The following is a 17,948-nucleotide window of genomic DNA, read 5'->3' on the forward strand; positions in this document are numbered from 1 at the left end:
TTAGAACATTTTATACACCTCTAGTACACGTCTTGAGCAATTTCAATTCATAATAAAATACACTTTTTACGATATTGCGTGAACTTTGTATGAAAAGTTCCGTCACTAAATTTTCATCCCTTAATAATTAATTGAATTCACATTGGTTACTAAATTTTCTATCATATTGTATACTGTCATGCCATTGACCATTAAATTAAGTATTATGGGCAATGCCGTTAATTTAGAAAATAATAATACTTATTCCAACCATGAGGCTCTTGTTTGTACGTCGCATGATGATCCACTCTGCAAAGAGTCAAAACAAGGGGAGAGGCGATTATAAGAAGGGATTTGGGGACTTTTATCTTCTTATTATTCTGGTTCTCAAAGAAATAAGACAAATTTTCGAAATGAATTTCTAAATTAAATACTTGACTTAGGCTATTTTTGTGAGCTATTTTTTGTTCTAACGCCTCCAAATTAGTAAGAAGAGTTGGTAAGCAACTACCTGTGCACATTAATCTTGCCGTATTTCTATGAGTAGTTGGATGCTTCAGCCATAGCTGACGTCTCGGATAATGTTTTCTACTGATAAAAATGCAGTGGAGATGTCCATATAATAGTGTATATCTTATTAAATCCCTGTCAAAATTTGGGTTATTAGGCAAAGGTTTTTACTCCAAAAGGTTGGTAAATTAAGTATGTAATAAATATATTTTATTGAATAAAAACTACACACTATATCAATCCTCAAAAAATAAAATAAATAAAGCCAATAACCACCCCTGACAATAATAATAATAATGTGAATCTCACTGAATGAAATGTATTGCGTACAATACTTCCATTGTATAGCAAAATAATGTATCTAATTTTAATCAAATTTTACCGGAGAGGCAATTTTTTTTGAAGCGGACCACACATAATCAGTTAAGATAATTCAATAAAGTTATTTTCTAAATGGTTATTAAGTACTATTAATTTATTAAACTTATTAAGTTTAATAATTTGTAAGTTTACTTCACAAATTTCCAACGTGCTCCATAGTCTATACAATCACAATTCCCAAACACTTCACAAGTCTAAATGATTATGTTGGATTGAGTATAGTTACTAGCCGTGTTAGTTCATTAATCAGACTTGTGAATAGTCAATGTCATCAGAGAAAAGCGTGACAGCTGTGAGATGTTGTGTGAATTGTCGTTCCTCGGTTACGAGTACATAAACTATTTTCCGAAGCTTATAAATGTATGTATAAACAATATTTTCATCCATTTCATTTCTTATTCATCTAGTTAAATATCTTATATTCCAAATATTTTCTTTACACATAGCACAATTATTTACTACATATAACTATAAGTTAAATCTATAATCAAAGTATATGGACTCAAATGACTCAATAGTACTTTTATTGGCTATAAAACATATTATTAAAAAAATAGTATTGTGTGTTGGAGTCGGTGAGATTCAAAATACTGGAGTCAATGTTGGAGTTGGGCATTTTATGTACCAACTCCGTAGGCCTGGGTCTTTTTCATGTTGTCAATAAATGTACTATTCCTTGAGATATAATCATAAATAAAATGTTATCGAAAAGTTTATTTTAATTTCATTAAAATATACGTCGTATTATAGAATTCATCTTGTGTACAAGTTGCAACTTGTATAAGCAAATTGTACAAGCTGCAATTTCTTCGTCATAAAATGCATTATTTAATTACAGCATTGGTAATTTTAAATACCAACTATTAATGTACACTCTCATTTCATTTTGATCCATTCAAATTACAAGGTTATTTGTATTAACCTAGAATAGTATAACTGTGGGCATTTAAACTTTATAATGTTCCACATAATACTTAAATTATTTTAATTTGTATTAGAATAGCCAAAAATTACAGCGTTAATGTATCGATTATCCAGTCCATATTCAATTATTGCATGATCCTCCTCCCAATTACTTTAAATCCTTCATCTTATTTTTTGGTTGCAACTTGTACAAAATCGCAACTAGTACACAGCAATAATATAATCAGAAAGAGGAAATGAACGTTCATTTACGAACCACACACACACACATCGAAGGTCGTTCATTAAAAATAAGGCTTGATTGGCGTAAATGGAAAGTGTAGACTACAACGGAAAAATGGCCTATAAAACTATATAATAATATTATCTATTATCAATAAGCAACAATTACGTATTTAAAAATGTGATCAGGGGGGAAGTTTGTGACAAGTTCCTATCACTGTGTGGATAGAAGAATCAATTGGGTTTAAAACATGAATTTCTAGAAATCAATGACAATGTACGTTGTGGTCCGTTGATTTGCTATACCTATCTTTACGAGCATATTAAATAAGTATTTTGTGGGAGACTCACAACGTGGGGTAACCTACTGTACAAAAAAGAAAGAAAGAAGGAAGGCGTCAGCTGACAATAACAACAATTATTGATAGAAATATTCTACACGATCACAGTGTAGGGCCACTTCATACAAGAACTTAGGCAGGGTAAGAGGTCGTGGTGAGCCGTAAGGAGAGTGTATCTGAAGGTGAGAATATTTGTAGCTTCAAAAAAGGGGCCCAAGTGGACATTTTAGGGTGGAGAAGCTTATGGAACTGACTTTATATTAAACGAAATCCTCTTTTTATTGTTTATAAAATATTTTTCTCTTTTTGACAGTTTTTAAAATTACTTTTATTTTAAGATCTAGATCCAATAATTTTCTTTATAACATAAACATCATGTTGAACTATCCTTTGAAATCAAGCAGTACGGAGATGTGGCTTTACTCCAACAATGAATCAGATACAGGACGTTCTTTGCCATCGTGTATTCAATTACCTCGGAACCTATCCGAATTCCAACCGAATTTATGGCTTTCTGACCAAAAGCCTATGGAGGAAGTTGAAGAGGATATCTTTGACAAATGGCTCTTAGTGGATCCTCTCAATAAGCCCTGCCAAACAACCACCACGGCTATTCCTTCAAATGAAGTTAACTCTGTTCAAAGTATTTCCTACAAAACGTCTGTACCCGAATGGTTAATGGGTTACGTTCCTAGTGAGTCTGGATTTAATGGTTCTTCCAATTCAACCTCTGCCTCCTCCGAGTGCAGTAGTATTGAAGTTCTTGAGTCCGGGTTTTCAGACTTTCACCTCGTGACTGTATCTACGACTCCCAAGTCCTCATCCAATGAAGCCTCCTCCTGTTTCTATTCAAACTTCAACGATAACAACAAATGGCTTTGTAAATAATATAAAAATGGTTCATTTTTTGTACCCTTGTAATACACTTTTTATCTGTGATACTGAGAATAGTTTACAGAAAACCAAATATTTCTTTTATTACATAGTAATAATTGTACCTTGTCAGACAACTTTACTTTCCTATAAAAAAAAAATCTTATTTGTCGTTTAGACTTATGGAAAAAATTAATTGAATGATAAATTTATATAGTACCTCATCTCACCTAATCCTCTATTGTATAATATTTTCCAGATAGCTTTTTTGTTACATATTTAAAAAAAAACAAAGCAGATTATTTGTCTCATTGATCATGAACAAATCTATTTCAATAAAGATATACGTTTATAATAGACCTGTTATTTCATTCAATGCTTTTAAATGCTTAGCATTTAAAATAAAGCATTCTCTAATATTCATCTGCATCCTCGAAAACTCAAGTGGCCCCCAGGAAAAGCACGGTAATCGAGCAATTTCTGCTGTTACGTGGAGTGTAATCAATAAGAGAATTAATTCCTTGTTAAATTATCAGAAATCAGGTTAAAACAAGATAAATCTACGGGATAGTTATCCTCGTTTCTACTTGTTAATATACTAAATTGATGTATTGGAAGGAATATCAGCTAGAGTGGGACTCGACGTTGATATTCTACATTAGTATTACAATGCCTCGTCAGCGAGAATGCTCCTATAGTGATGCCGAGAAAGGATTAGTCAAACTCCCCCCAGAGGAGCTTATAATATGCCTCTCCTGTGGCTATGATCACTTCTACACGAAGAAAGAATACTGTCCCGCTTGGGAAAAGAAATGTCTCCGTTGTTCGAAAAAGGGGCATTTCTATGTGGGGTGTGATATGGAACCTTGGACACTTCCTCCCATTATTCATCAGTACATGTATAGCTTCAAGGATATCCAGGCAGCAGTTCGTCCTAAGAGGATAGAATGTTCCATATTGGGTGAAGTCTATGTTTCAGCTATTGGATTATTTGATAATGCGTCCGTCATGAGTTTCTCATTTGGAAGTGTGGAGTTCTTGAATTCCATGGGTGGGGATATTCACAATTTATATACGAGTAACATCGAGGTTTTTAATATTTGCGAACAAAAGCTTTTATACTGCTTCGGCTACTTGCCTATTTTTTTTCAACGTTCCGGACGAAAAGTTGTTACCAATGTCTATATTTTTGAGACGCCTCATCTTTTAATTCTCAAGGAGAACATTTGGAAGATCTTGAACCAATAATTACAAATTTCAGTGATTCAGTTTTTTTTTACGAAGATGTCTAATTGATTCGGAGTACTTAAGAAGTCTTTCTTGATTATTTTACTATACAATATCGAATAAATGTTACTGCAATTTTCTTAATAATATATTATGTTTCTAATATGTGTATATCAGGATTGATCAAAGGTCCCAGGTTTGTTGGAGACTAAGGTAGATTTCTAGTCCTTCAGCTACATTGATTGACAAATACTATTGAGGAGATGTGGGAAAAAGTCCTTATAATGCGAGTTGAATATTTTCATCGAGTCCTGTTCAAGTCCTCAGAAAGTGGAATATATTTATAAGAGTATTTATTATCCAGCGAAAAAATTGAAATTACTTTTGATTCCAAATCGAGTCGCGAGTCTTAGCTTTCAATTTCAAATCAAGTTTAGACACCCAAATATAGGGCAGTAATTTACCATTTTACTTAATCTGAATAAATAAATAATTTTTGTTATTATAAAACTTGGTTGTTTAATACCCAAGATTGACAACATTCACCAATTTGACGTTTCATGGAAACCTTCTTTAGAGTGTTAACAGTGATGAAAATCCGGTGTAGTTTTTAGCTGGCCCGATTTTTCTTGGAATTAGTAATCTGAAGAATGAATTTTCTTTTCCTTAGCAGTTGTCATTATTATTTAATTCCTTAGTAATAACTTCTTTTCTTAAATAGTTTCAATTATATTCAAAAACTGATTGAACATTCGTGTGTGTTCATAAAAGACGGAGTGTAGCCATGAGGATTTGTTGCGGAGATATAACTGTAAATCCTTGTTGTACTCCGAGTAGGATTGGGGATCTACATGGGAGTAATTCTAGTAAATGCCCTTGTATATATCCTTTTCTTAAGGACTGATAGGACCGGTCCTAAGACTACTGGACTGAAGCGAATTAATTAGGACCGTCATTGCACTAGTCATAAGCATGATTCTCTCCTTCTTCCTAAACATTCTTCAAATTGTCAGGGTTACCATGTTAGTTTTTTGTTTCTTTTTTTTCGAACATACCCATTCTACACTGGATTTTTATCATTAAGTATGAGGGTTGGTTGTAAGGAAAGTTCGCCTCCAGAAAATTTGCCTTGGGTAAGTTTATTGTGGGATTACTCGCCCACAAAAAAAAATATCGTAGGATAAAGCTCGCCGTGTTTAAGAATTGCCTTCCTTTATTTAATATAAACTAGAGTAGATTTGCCCTGTGTTACCCGGGACAAGAAGAAATTAAAATTAATTTTGAACTCTTCTGTTATATTTTAAAAGGAGATTATTTGGTCTAGAGAAGAAGAAATGTTCAAGTTAAACTATCCTTCGCTCATCTTCCATATTATTGTCAAAAATCCTTTGTCTTATTCTCTCTTTGTTCTTTTTTTCTCTTCTCTAAATGTTATAATCTCCTTATAAAAAAAAGTTTACAAAAGAAGCATACTAACAAGCAGCAATAAACATTCTTAAAATTTCACTATCCTTATTTTATGTTTCATGTTAAACAGAATCATTCTTAATTTATTTTAATTTCTTAATGTCTCCGGGAACGGCGGATTTGGGGAGGGCTCCAGCCCCTCAAACCCATCCCCTACGGATGCCCCTGATAATTGTTAATCTAAAGGCTGATCAGTCTCGAAAAATGAGCAATTTTCCCATAAAAAGAGTAAAATGAACCACTTTTCGCTCACAAATCCAAGCAGACTCTTCACGTTATATTAAAAAATAAAAGAGGTTAGAGTTGGAAATGCATAGCATTTTTTAATGTGCGAGTTTTGTTGTTGGCAGTCTGTATCTTTCTTTTTATTTTATCAGGCATATATTATTACTATTTCATTCTTGAGGAGAGAACATACAAGTTTTAAGTAACTACGTTTGAGTGTGGCCATGAACAATGGAGAGTAACACTGATAATTCCTTGAGAAGGGCTCTTTAGAGAAGTCAATCAAGTGTATTTTTCATTTTTTGGAATTGTTAATCTAAAGAATTAATTTTCTTTTTATCAGATGATGTCATCCAGGGGCGTCAGCAGGATTATATATATATTTATATATATATATTTTTTTTTTTTGGGGGGCTTTTTGTAAAAAAAAAAAAAAAAATCCAAAAATTAAATTTCAAATTTGTGTAAAAAAATTCAAATATTTAATTTTTTCCAAAAAAATAATCAAAAATCCACTTCTATTTCCAAAAAATTAAATTTTTTTGAAACAAAATCAAAAATTAAACTCCAAACATTATATTTTTTGAAAAAAACATTCAAATATTACATTTTCTAGTAAAAATTAAAAATTCCTTAATTTGGGGAAGGCCCCTCCAATACCCCCCCTCTGCAGACGCCCCTGTCATTATTATTTAATTACTAAGTTGTGAACTAATTTTTCTACCACATTCAATTATATTTAAAACCTGATTCAACATTCGTGTGCTCAAGAAAGACGGAGTGTAACCCGGAGGATTTGTTGCGGAATTATAATTTCATGTCCTTTTTATACTCAGAGGTGACGTCGAAGTAATTCATTCCAATGTCCTTTGTTATTTTCTTTCTTCGTTTATCCTCCTCAGCCCTTGTGATAGATGATTGTAGCTAATCTAAAGAAATTGTCAGGATTGGCATGCTTATTTTCATTACTAGTTATTTACAATATTATTAAAGCAAAGTTAGTTTGTTCTTCGACGCCTAATAACTCCAGACAATTTTGGGTACTACCGTTATGAGTAAAATATGTGTGAATAATGCTTTGAGCCATACGGAACTCGTCAAATACAATAAAATAATCTAATGACTAGAAATTTTACAGAAAATAACAGATGATTTGGAAAATCAAATGTGAACATGGGTATAAGCTTTTATAATAAAAGTAATTACAAGAATAAACAAGAAATAGGAGATCCAATCTAAGATAAAATGTTCTTTAAATCTTTTAATTTTAGCAACTGAACAATAGGGCGGTTTGTTTTTTAAATTTTTTCGAATTTTGACTATGGCTATTTCCATATTCATGTGCCAAATTTCATTGTCCTACGAGGGCATCTTTAGGTCCCACATCACACTCCTTACTTAGTAAATATCGATAGAAAGAAGACATTTTTAGTGATTTTACATAAAATGACTTCGATAGACATTTTTTTAAACTATAAATAGTGTGTTGCAATTTCTCGGACTAGCTGTAATCAAAATTTGAAAAAAGTTAAAAAACAAACCACCCTACTGAACAAGTCCCATATTGATAAATATGGGAGATTAATAATTATTTGCTGAGCAAATAGAGAAGGAATTGAAAGATAAGATAATAGATTATCCAACAGTTTCAGAAAATATATACAATGAACATAATTGAAATGTCACATTCATATTATTAAAAAAAATGGCAAAAACGAAATCAACAGTTTCTAGTCGGATAAAAATACTATTTGAGTCAAATCAATTTTTTGACGTTACATTCTTGGTGGAAGATGAAATAGAGGATTGTTCCAAGAGGATTTCTGCCCATCAACTTATTCTAACATCTGCCAGTCCTGTATTTGAACGGATGTTCTATGGAGACTTTAAGGAATCAAAGAAGAAAGAGAGTGATCTTGAGATAGAAGTCCCAGATGTGACTCCTTTCGGATTCATGGAAATGTTGAGATGGATATACACGGATGAGACTACATTAAGTCTCAAAAACGTATGCGAACTTCTCTATTGTGCTGAGAAGTACAATTTATATACTCTCAAGGAAAAGTGTATTTCCTTTATGGAGGGTGTTTCTTCGGCGAACTATTGTTCACTTCTTTTATCAATCGAAATTGCACGATCTCATTCATTTGGTTCCTTGGATTGAGAGTCGTATTTTATTCTACCCATCCGATTGTCTATCCAAGGACTCTATTCTTCAAATCAAAGACCATCAAATCCTCAAAGATCTTTTATCGTCTGATAAACTTAATATGGATGAGATTGATGTCTTTAAAACTGCTCTCCACTGGGCATCATCTCAGACAGAAGATAAGAAGGGAGACTTGAGAGAGATCCTGGGATTTTGCTCTCTACTCCATTCGGTTCCCTCTTTTCTCTTCTTCCCAATTCAGCGATGAAGCAATACCATCAAAACTACTTAATGATGAAGAAATGGCAGATATTCTGAAATTCGTTACCAAGAGCAAATCAAGTGTTTCCAGTAACTTTTCTATTAAATCCAGAATACGTGAATGTGATAGATTTGGGAAAAACAATTTGACTTGGGGGAGTATTAAGCCTCTGAGGCACTTCATTGGATTTATCGTGGATAAACCCATCAAAATTTATGGCGTTGGAGTAATACCACCTTTTTATCAAGTTTCAAAATTAACTGGAAGTATGTTCCTGGAGAAAGTTAATACGATGGAGAAGGAAGCAAAAGTGTGTTTAGCTTCAAAATCATTTGTGGTAGAATTTAACAGAATATTATTGAAGGCAAGGGTTGACTTTGATGAACCCATAACAATAAAACCAAAGTCTCATTATAGAATCTGTCTTAAATATGAGGAATCGCCATTCAATAGGAATAATTGGAGTGGAATAAACGGAAGAAAAACAATTATAGCAGATGGTGTTCAGTTTGATTTTGTGCATGGTTGTAATAGTGATTTATATGGCAAAACTATTGAAACCAGTCAAATTCCAAGCATTATCTTTAGTCGACTCAGTTAAATTAAACAAACTTGAAATAAATCTTTATCTTTCATGTTCCTTTTTATTTAAAAAAAACAAATATTATTTGAAATTTCATTTTTGGATTTTTTCTCCAAAAAGTTCAATTTTTCGTGAATAGTTATGGATGTTTGAAATTTTTTCCAAAAAATTATATATTTTGAAATTTTTTTTTTTGATTTTTCTGCTCAAAAACTTAATTTTGGGATTAAATATATATATATTTAATCCTACAGACTACCTTGAAATAAAGTTTATATTATCTTAATCTCACAATGTAGTAATGTTACTTAACAAATGATAAGAAAAAAAAGTGATAATAATTTTTTGGTGGACTAATAATCAATTTAAAGAAAAAAGTAATTGTCAATTCACTGTCCATAAGCAAATCGTACCACGCCCGTAAGATGTCCTTAAGGCATTGTTACTTGCAATCATTTTTGGGTTATTAAAAAGAAATTGTTTCGCAATTGATCAGCCTTCATACGCTGTATCATTGGTTGCGATACGCCAAGAAACAACGAGAATGGCGGCAAAAAGACAAAGGATTGCAGATCAATGATATTTCTATACAAAGAGAGTGGACTAAAATACACGCACTCCAAGATGTGGCTTATGGAGCATATTAATCAAGGCGCCTATATGTAAAGGTGAGTCCACAAGGATCTTCTAAGGCAGTCTGGTTGGAGCTAGCTGACTCAACTGACGAAGTGACGTCACTGTTGCGGCAGTTCAGATACTTTCATTGAAGAGTGCACTAATTTGGATCTGTTAAGCAAAAATGGCATCATCTCGAGGTTCAAAGCGTGTTTGTGCCATGCCCTGCTGTCCCAATCCACGGGATGCTCAGTATTTAGCATTTCCTCAGAAAAATTTGATGCTCCAGCGTCTTTGGATCTCAGTCTAAAGGAGAAAAGATCCAATTAATATTAAGAATGCTAAGATTTGTGATAGACATTTTACAGCCAATGATTTTGAGCAGGCTAAGCTTCTTGACTTAAAGGCCAGGAAGAAAGTTAAGAGTGATGCAGTCCCCTCACTCCATATTAAATTTGCTTCTGCCAGTTCAGAGGAACCCAAATCCTCAAGAGATATTCGTAAGGAAACTCGCGAAAGGAAATACCTTCTGAAACAACTATTGGAAGCAAGTAAGGTCCAGGAAACCAGTATGGATTCGGAAACAGAGACTGATAATGAACGGCTCATGGGAATTTTAGCTGGATCAAAAAAGAAAAAAAAAGATAACTTTGTTATCGGTTGCGTATACCGAAAGGAAGAACAGATGCATGCATTGAACGAAATGTAGCTGTCAGTTTTGTCCACGAAAGTGAAGGAAATTTTTTAGGTTCCATTTCAAAAGGGAATTTTAATCTCTATTAGTTCAAAAAAAATAATTCTTTCAAAGTATCAAGGATAATGGAAGAAATTAATTTTAACCAATCATCTAAATCAAGATTGTCTGGAGAATGTATTCTCACAGATTCGTGCCATAACAGGAAACAATAATCATCCATCCCCAGTTATGTAAATCCTGTGAATTTTTTATCTGGTAAACAATTCTCAACAGTTATTTCATAGTCGGATATAATTTGACAACTACTACCAACTGATTTTGGGCCATTTTTCTATTTCTTTTCAGAGGAAATTTTGCGTTATACAATAAAATGATTACGTGTTTGTCCAAGCCTAATAACTCCGAGTAATGCTCGGTATTACCGCTAGTATTGTCTATGCTCAAAACCTGGAACAACCTTCAGCTGATAATTTGTGAGTCATCAGAGAGGAGAGAAAATAATGACTCTTTTTATTATTTGCTGTCTACTCTCGGGGGCGCTTGCAGGATTATTATTATAGTGGTTTTTGGATTTTTTGAATTAAAAAAAAAAATTCATAGATATTCAAAAAAAAATTTAAACTTAAATTTACAGAATTTATTTTTCTAAATCTTACATTTTTTTTTTTTTTCAAATATTACATTTTTTGGAAAAAAAAAATTCAAAAATCCTTAGCTATTCACAAATTTTTTCCAAAAAAAAAAATTGTGAATGTAGCAGTATTATGTAGCAGTGCAAAAAATAATTTTTTTGCACTGCTACAAATTTCCCGGAATGACCTTTTTTCAAAAAAAATAAACCAATTTTTTACCTTTACGTAATTTTTTTCATTTTTTTAAAGCTACAGAACACCACTCACTTTTTCTTTAAAGTTTTTTTTTCAGTATTTACGGATCATGTTAAAAAACATTATAATAAAAACTAGATATTTGGAGTCCATTTTATTTAAATTTATTCATAATTACTTAATAAACAACCAATTAATTAATATATATTATATTTTGTAGCATCTATAAATGTATGTATCTGAAAGACCCAAAATATTATAAAACAATAATTATCATAGCAAGAAATAATTAAGCTGAAAAAACAAACAAAAAGAATGAAATGATGAAAAATTTAAGATGTTTGGTGAGTCAAAATGAAATGAACCTTCCCTCCCCAGTTGTAAATCTCAAGACCACACAACACTCAAACCTCCATCCTTAGCCGAGACGTATTCTCCATTTCTTATCGGTTTGCTTCAGATCAAGATCCTCTTCGTCGTTCTCTTCCAATCTTTTAATCATGTGATCATAGCTTCTTAGGACCCGGAGGTACGAATCTCTGAAAACATAAATGTATATGTACTAGGGGTGTACCCATTAATTGGCTCTATAAGGCCGAAATTTCAAAAATGAATTTTCAAGTATTAAATTTCTTGAAAAAAAAAAAAATTCAAATATGAAATTTTTTCGAAAAAATTTCGAAAATCTACAGCTATTCAAAAAAAATTTATTTCGTGGAAAAAAAATTTCAAATATTACATTTTTGAAAAAAAAATTTCAACTGTTCACAAAAAATTTAATTTTTTTGAAAAAAATTTCTAACATTAAATTTCAAATATTAATCTTTTTGAAAAAAAATTCATAAGTTTCAAAGAAAATTATTTTTTCAAATTGGAAAAAAATTTGACAAATTAAATTTTCTCGATTTTTACATTGCATCTTTTGAAAATTTGGAAGTTGGGGAGGGGTTACATCCCCTCCAGCCCACCCCTGCAGAAGCCCCTGATATTTATATGGATACTATCAAGGCTAATAGAAATATAAGGTTAGAACATCATCAGATCGGGCTTGCCAGAATTTTCAATCTGATGTATAGTACTGACTGCTAGGCAACAAAGGCAGGTTTTGAAAATAACACAACACATAGTCTATGACGTCAATATTGCTAGAATTTTCAATTTAATGTATCGTGCCGACTTTTGGGCAAGAAAAACAGATTTTGACGAAACACGCAACCATTCATCTACTATGACGTCATTATTAAAAGCGTGGTGGAAATCAAACGTCAGTCGTACACTCGTTATAGTATAACTTTGTATTTCTATTAGTTTTGTATACTATGACATATTGGAGCTCCTTTTTGGAGCCAAAGTTACCCTTACCAATAAATAAAATAGACGTCGTTTAGACAGATTCAAAAAAAGAACAGAGGGGGTCGGGGGTGTTAAAGTACTTAGAAAGATTATAAAAATTCGCTAGTTTGCATAGGAAGTTTAGTTGGAAGTAACCATTTAGAAATGACACCATTTTTAGTGAGTATATACATTTGAAATATATCATGAGTGGCTCAAAAAAGTCCGTAACGGTTTGAATTTGGGTTTACTCTGAAACCATTAAGTAACTTTCTCACTAAATATTTCTTTCTTGTATTTTGGGTAATACTATTGTTTATCACAGAACAAAAGTCCAGTTCATATTGTCTGGGTCAAGTTCGAGTGGTCAGTATCCGTCACAGATCCATTAAAAAAGACACGAGGCTGGACTCGTGTACTGGTTTATTCATATTTCAATTCCTAAGGTAAGCATATAAAACTCAGTTAGGAACTGAAGGCAGGACAAGACCATTTGATCTCATATGAGCCAACCCAGGAAAATAATAGAAAATAGCGTTTTGGTAGTGTACCAAATAATTTAATTTTGTGAGGCATTTGAAATGAGATCAGAGGCCGAGGAGGCCGAATTTAAATATCTAACAAAGGAGCCAATCAAAAATGAATTGACTCCTGAGCACGGAGAGTAATTAACTTTTTAAGATTAAAATTTATTAAAAACTAATTACGATTAATAAATTGATGTATTTTTTTACTATCCATAATTAATAAAAAGTTAATCATTAAAAACAGTAAACAATTTGTTAGTTGTGTATGAAATTCCTTTATACATAATTAGGAATCGGTATGGAATCGTCCATAAAGATGTTATCGGAACCGGAATCGGGCGAAAATTTTGTATCAGTACATCCCTAATATGTATACTTAAGGACACGAAAAATTACATGCCAATCATGACAATTTTGGGAAGAGGCCAGCTCATAACGTATTATTAGTAGTAATAGGACTATTTGCCAAAGAGCAATTTTCCCGAAAGTCGAAGGCTAAATTGGGACATTTTGTCTAAAAGTAAGTTTTTACAAAGGTACCAATATTGAACAAAAACGAAATTTACAAACTTGGTTTCAATACAATGTCCCACAGAGGTCACATGCTAAAAATCAGTTTAATCAATTCAGCTATTTTGGAGTCTACAGTTAATAACCCCACTGGTAGATATACAAATATACAGTGTTCTAATTACAGTTTAGTTATTGGGGAGAGGTTGGAGAGTAGTTGATTTGAGCGACTATAAAAGACTCGCTATTAATAAGGTTCCCTCGCAAGAAATTAGACAATTATCTAGTAAGAAGATGTGTCAAAAATCCTAATTCATATTTACAATAAACATATAACTTTAGGTTATAATTTCTTTTAATAATTGTGTCTCAAATAGTGTGTTCTAGGGCGCAAGCACAGATGTAACTAGAAGGGTACTATGGGCCAAAAAATGCAAGTGCTCCAACTAAAATAGGCACAATTTTGACAAACAAATATCTCAAGGTGAAGCTATAGAATTCTGGATTTTTTCTCTTTGATATCGTTCTGGATAAAAAAATGGTCGTGCGATTAAATTATGCTGCAGAACATTTTTTCCCCCAAAAAACAAGCCCCCCTAAAAAAATATTATACAGCAGACGCCCTACATCTAAGTTCCTGTGCTTAAGGATCCTGTATATTTTTAAATGCACAACTCAGATCTGTAATTAATTAGAGGTGGACAACACGTTCGGTAGAAGGTTTTCTTTCAGAATCAATGCACGTGGATTTGATTCCCGGTTGCTCCTAGAGATAAGTCAGTATGTAAAAAATACGCACGCAGGTATTAGGGGGTGAAGGGGAGTGAAAAGGGGTTTAAATTGCTTTAATAGAACATATAATTAGGGAAGGGATCTGTGTAAAGAAAAAGCTCAATTTAGTGATTATAAAAGGAAAACGTATTTTTGCATGTGCTATTTCCTCTTTTTTTCATAATTTAATAAGTCCTGGGATGATGGCATCTCCCTCTGAAGCAAGAATTATCGCCTATCTTTGGTGTAAATTAATTTAAAATTGCATAGTAAAATAAATTTAGATGATTTCAAATATAACTAGAATTGACACTCGGTAGAGCACAAAAGGTCCGCCTATAATCAACATCCTTCAAAATTTAATAGCTTTAAATACTCGTTCGATACATAATCTTCGTACTGAGTTTGATCAAAATCGATATGTAACTTTTCTCTTAATTTTGGTGACTTATTAACAAAGGGAAGTAAAAACATAACCTCTCTTCAACTTCATTGGTGGAAGTAATGGAAATATTTTCCCTGCGAAATTTCTACCCAAAAATCATGTATCAGACAGATGATATTAACAAGGTTCTTAATTCAGGGATGTCATATGCCTTCTCCACGCACTCTTATAAAAATCCCACCTCTAGCTGTTCTTAGATGATGTTTACCGAATAGGAACATATAAGAGGGGTGGGGAAAACATACCAAAAACTTGCGTACATATTTTGTAGATGGATCCTTATGGATACTGACTTCAAAGGTAGTCCTTACGTGAGATGAAATCATTGTAATACAGTAATTACTTCATCTGTGTAGCTCCATCAATCCGTCAGGTGAAAATTGTTAAATATATATATCAATATAAATGCTCAATAAGTTGTCTTTTCTAATATTTGTGCTAAAAATAATTTCAACTATTGGGCTTTTATTAAAGTAAAAAGATGATTAAAAAGTTCCCAAGAATAAATAAATAAAAATATTCCTCTCCTGAGATTAGTAACAATATCCTACCATTCATCGAGTTTGGAAATATCAGCAACTACTTACTTCCCTTGTGGAGAGTATATGAGGGATCGTCTATCCAATGGTTGACTACGAAGCATTTGCGCATAGGCCCATAATTGTTGATTCCTACTCGGATGGTTGCCATATGAAGGAACATAGTTTTCCGAGTTGATATAATTTACTGCATCCGATGTTCGACGCATTCTTGGAAGAGTAAGTCCACGGGAGTCATCTGCGATGACTAGAACCTATGTATGTACATAATATTTTGTATTAAGTTATTTGTGAGGGGCGTGGCGGAGTGGCAGGGAGGACGCCTGGGCGTCTATGGGACGTCAAATTAAATGTATTTTATAAAAAATACAAGAATAGATTTATTTTTTTAAAATACTTTTGGAAGTTTACTTAGGGCCTCCCTTGCAAAAGTAGGGGCACTACGCCACTACTTTTAGAGTTCTTACACCTAATAAGATGATCCAGTATAACCATATAATACTAAGAAAGGAGTTGGAGGACATGCTGTTCCTCAAAAACTAAGTCAAAGTACGTTCATGTCGGGCTCCTTTTATAAGAATAGGATTCTTTCTTTCTTTCTTTCTCTCTTCTCTTTTATTTAGCTGTTGTTAGCATTCATTTTATGTACTCCTATCTACATATTAAATATACATTCAACGCAATATACAATTAAGATACTTCTTAAATTTGCTTTATGGGCTTTCAATAAAACAAATACATGACACCTACCTTTTTCCCATGAGATTACCTCACTTCCCCGTACACGGAGAGTAGTGCTCCCTTGAGAATTGCACAATCTATTGTCCTACGTGACACTTATATTTAAGATATACACAATATATCACTTATCTATGTTTCCCATTATATGATGCTAATGGTTAAATGAATGGTCTTTCGCTTTGGTGAGTATACAGGGTGTGCAAGCTATGAATGGCGTGAGTCTATCTTGAGCAAACTCGGGAACTAAGTAACCTTTTTTTGTTAGATACCTTGTTCAAACTTACACTAGTTGGAAAAAAATGGAATCCATGGATGAATTTATTGTCCCAAACATTTGGAAAAGGCACAGAGCCCTCCTTAAAATCCGCACCGGGAGCAAAAACACAACAATTAATGGAACCCAGGGACTCGGTAACACGTTCGTTTGCAAGGTAAGGAGGAAATATGGGGCATTTAAAGTTGATTTCAGGAAAATCCAACCTGAGGTCAAAAGTAGAAGTGACTGTGTCGGAATTCGTAGGCAGAATCCAGTAAATCGTCAATGAGGACCCAGGGAAGCCCATCAGGGTAATTATCGAGAAGTTTGCCCGTTCGAGCCGCTGATTCAGCTCTACATTCACAAAAACGTATTTACTACTTATACAAGATGTGAAATGGCAAGATCTTGACAAAAAAAGGTCAAAGAAAAGCGCTTAAAGCCCTCAAAAGCTCCTCAACTCTCTCAAACACCCCTTCAGCGAAACATGCTCGGGGTTTTCTCGGACGAAAAAAACTTTTGCCAGGACCAAAAGATCAACAACCAGAAAAACAGGTGGTTGTCCTTCTACCCCCAAGGATTGCCCCGACGTCATGCAGACGAAGTTTCCACCCTACGTCATGGTGGTTGGGATGATAAGCTCCAAGGTCACAGGCTCGACACTGATGCCTAAATGGACATGTTAGAGATCAAGGTGTATCCCTAGATCGACATTTGCTAATGAAAGACCATAAATATGGCAGCAGGAATCGTCTCTCTGCCGCACCAACAAAAAAAAATTATCAAATGGATACAAATCAATTTTGACGACTACCTCTTGCCGGACTTTTGCCTCCAAACTCCTCCGATCTTAATCTGATGGATTTTTTCTATTGTAAGATGCGATCGAACGATTTACCAACCGAATCCCTGCTGCACCAAAGACGAATTAGTCGGATCAAGAAGAATCCCCAGGATTTGCCAAGAGACCAAGTTGCTTTACTGGCCCCTTCAACCTTGTAAAAAGACTGTAATTGAGGCTGGAGGTGAGTTGATTGAATAAAACCAATTAAAATCCATAAAGCTTTCAAAATTTAGATTTCTTTTAAATCTTATATCTGTTTAGAAAAAAAATTGCGTTTAAAAAAAAATACTTTTCGCGCCACAGATAGCTTGCACACGCTGTACGTCATCCACTCATGAGGCCCCATCTACTAATGTTGTGTGGTTTCTTATCACTAGCAAGGGGCATGAAAGTTTGGTTCCCTTCGAAAGACATTTGAACTTTAGTAGGCCATAACTCCATTTAAAATGAGCCGATTTCATTTTTTTTCCAATTAAAATACTTCAAGAGTACCAACTTCAATTCATATTTTATAAAAAAAGCATATCTTTCCACAACTTCAATTCATATTTTATAAAAAAAAGCATATCTGCAAAAAATGTAATGAAAGCATTATTGCAAAATATAAAAATGGCACCTCAACCATGCTTCCGAACTAACTAGTATAGAACTTTCAATGCAAAATTTTGTAGAATTACTTTATTAGAAAGCAGAAAAGCTGG

General features: G+C 33.2%; 2 protein-coding genes across 2 annotated transcripts; one reads left to right on the forward strand and one right to left on the reverse strand.

Moving 5' to 3' along the window:
- The first annotated feature begins 902 nt into the window (after window positions 1-902).
- LOC121131954 (uncharacterized) lies at window positions 903-3,587 on the forward strand. The gene is made up of 3 exons (XM_040727363.2): window positions 903-1,230; window positions 1,317-2,539; window positions 2,696-3,587. Exon 3 carries the CDS (start codon window positions 2,733-2,735, stop codon window positions 3,243-3,245), a length of 513 nt encoding a protein of 170 aa, XP_040583297.1. The 5' UTR covers window positions 903-1,230; window positions 1,317-2,539; window positions 2,696-2,732; the 3' UTR covers window positions 3,246-3,587.
- Window positions 3,588-11,423: 7,836 nt separating this feature from the next.
- Window positions 11,424-16,010, reverse strand: LOC121131955 (uncharacterized). Its single transcript, XM_040727364.2, has 3 exons — window positions 15,874-16,010; window positions 15,455-15,660; window positions 11,424-11,821 (listed from the first exon to the last, which is right to left on the reverse strand). The coding sequence occupies exons 1-3, from the start codon at window positions 15,928-15,930 to the stop codon at window positions 11,701-11,703; spliced, it is 384 nt and encodes a 127-aa protein (XP_040583298.1). The 5' UTR covers window positions 15,931-16,010; the 3' UTR covers window positions 11,424-11,700.
- Between the last annotated feature and the right edge of the window lie 1,938 nt (window positions 16,011-17,948).

Source organism: Lepeophtheirus salmonis, chromosome 1, assembly GCF_016086655.4.
Source record: "Lepeophtheirus salmonis chromosome 1, UVic_Lsal_1.4, whole genome shotgun sequence".
In the NCBI taxonomy this organism is placed as follows: domain Eukaryota; kingdom Metazoa; phylum Arthropoda; class Copepoda; order Siphonostomatoida; family Caligidae; genus Lepeophtheirus; species Lepeophtheirus salmonis.

Excerpts from the sequence above, each read along its gene's own strand:
- LOC121131954 (XM_040727363.2), top strand. The coding sequence starts at position 2,733 with ATGTTGAACTATCCTTTGAAATCAAGCAGTACGGAGATGTGGCTTTAC.
- LOC121131955 (XM_040727364.2), bottom strand. The coding sequence starts at position 15,930 with ATGTCCTCCAACTCCTTTCTTAGTATTATATGGTTATACTGGATCATC. Across the intron at positions 15,661-15,873 it reads ACTGGATCATCTTATTAGGT|GTTCTAGTCATCGCAGATGA; the intron begins GTAAGAACTCTA and ends GTACATACATAG. Across the intron at positions 11,822-15,454 it reads ATATACTCTCCACAAGGGAA|AGATTCGTACCTCCGGGTCC; the intron begins GTAAGTAGTTGC and ends TTATGTTTTCAG.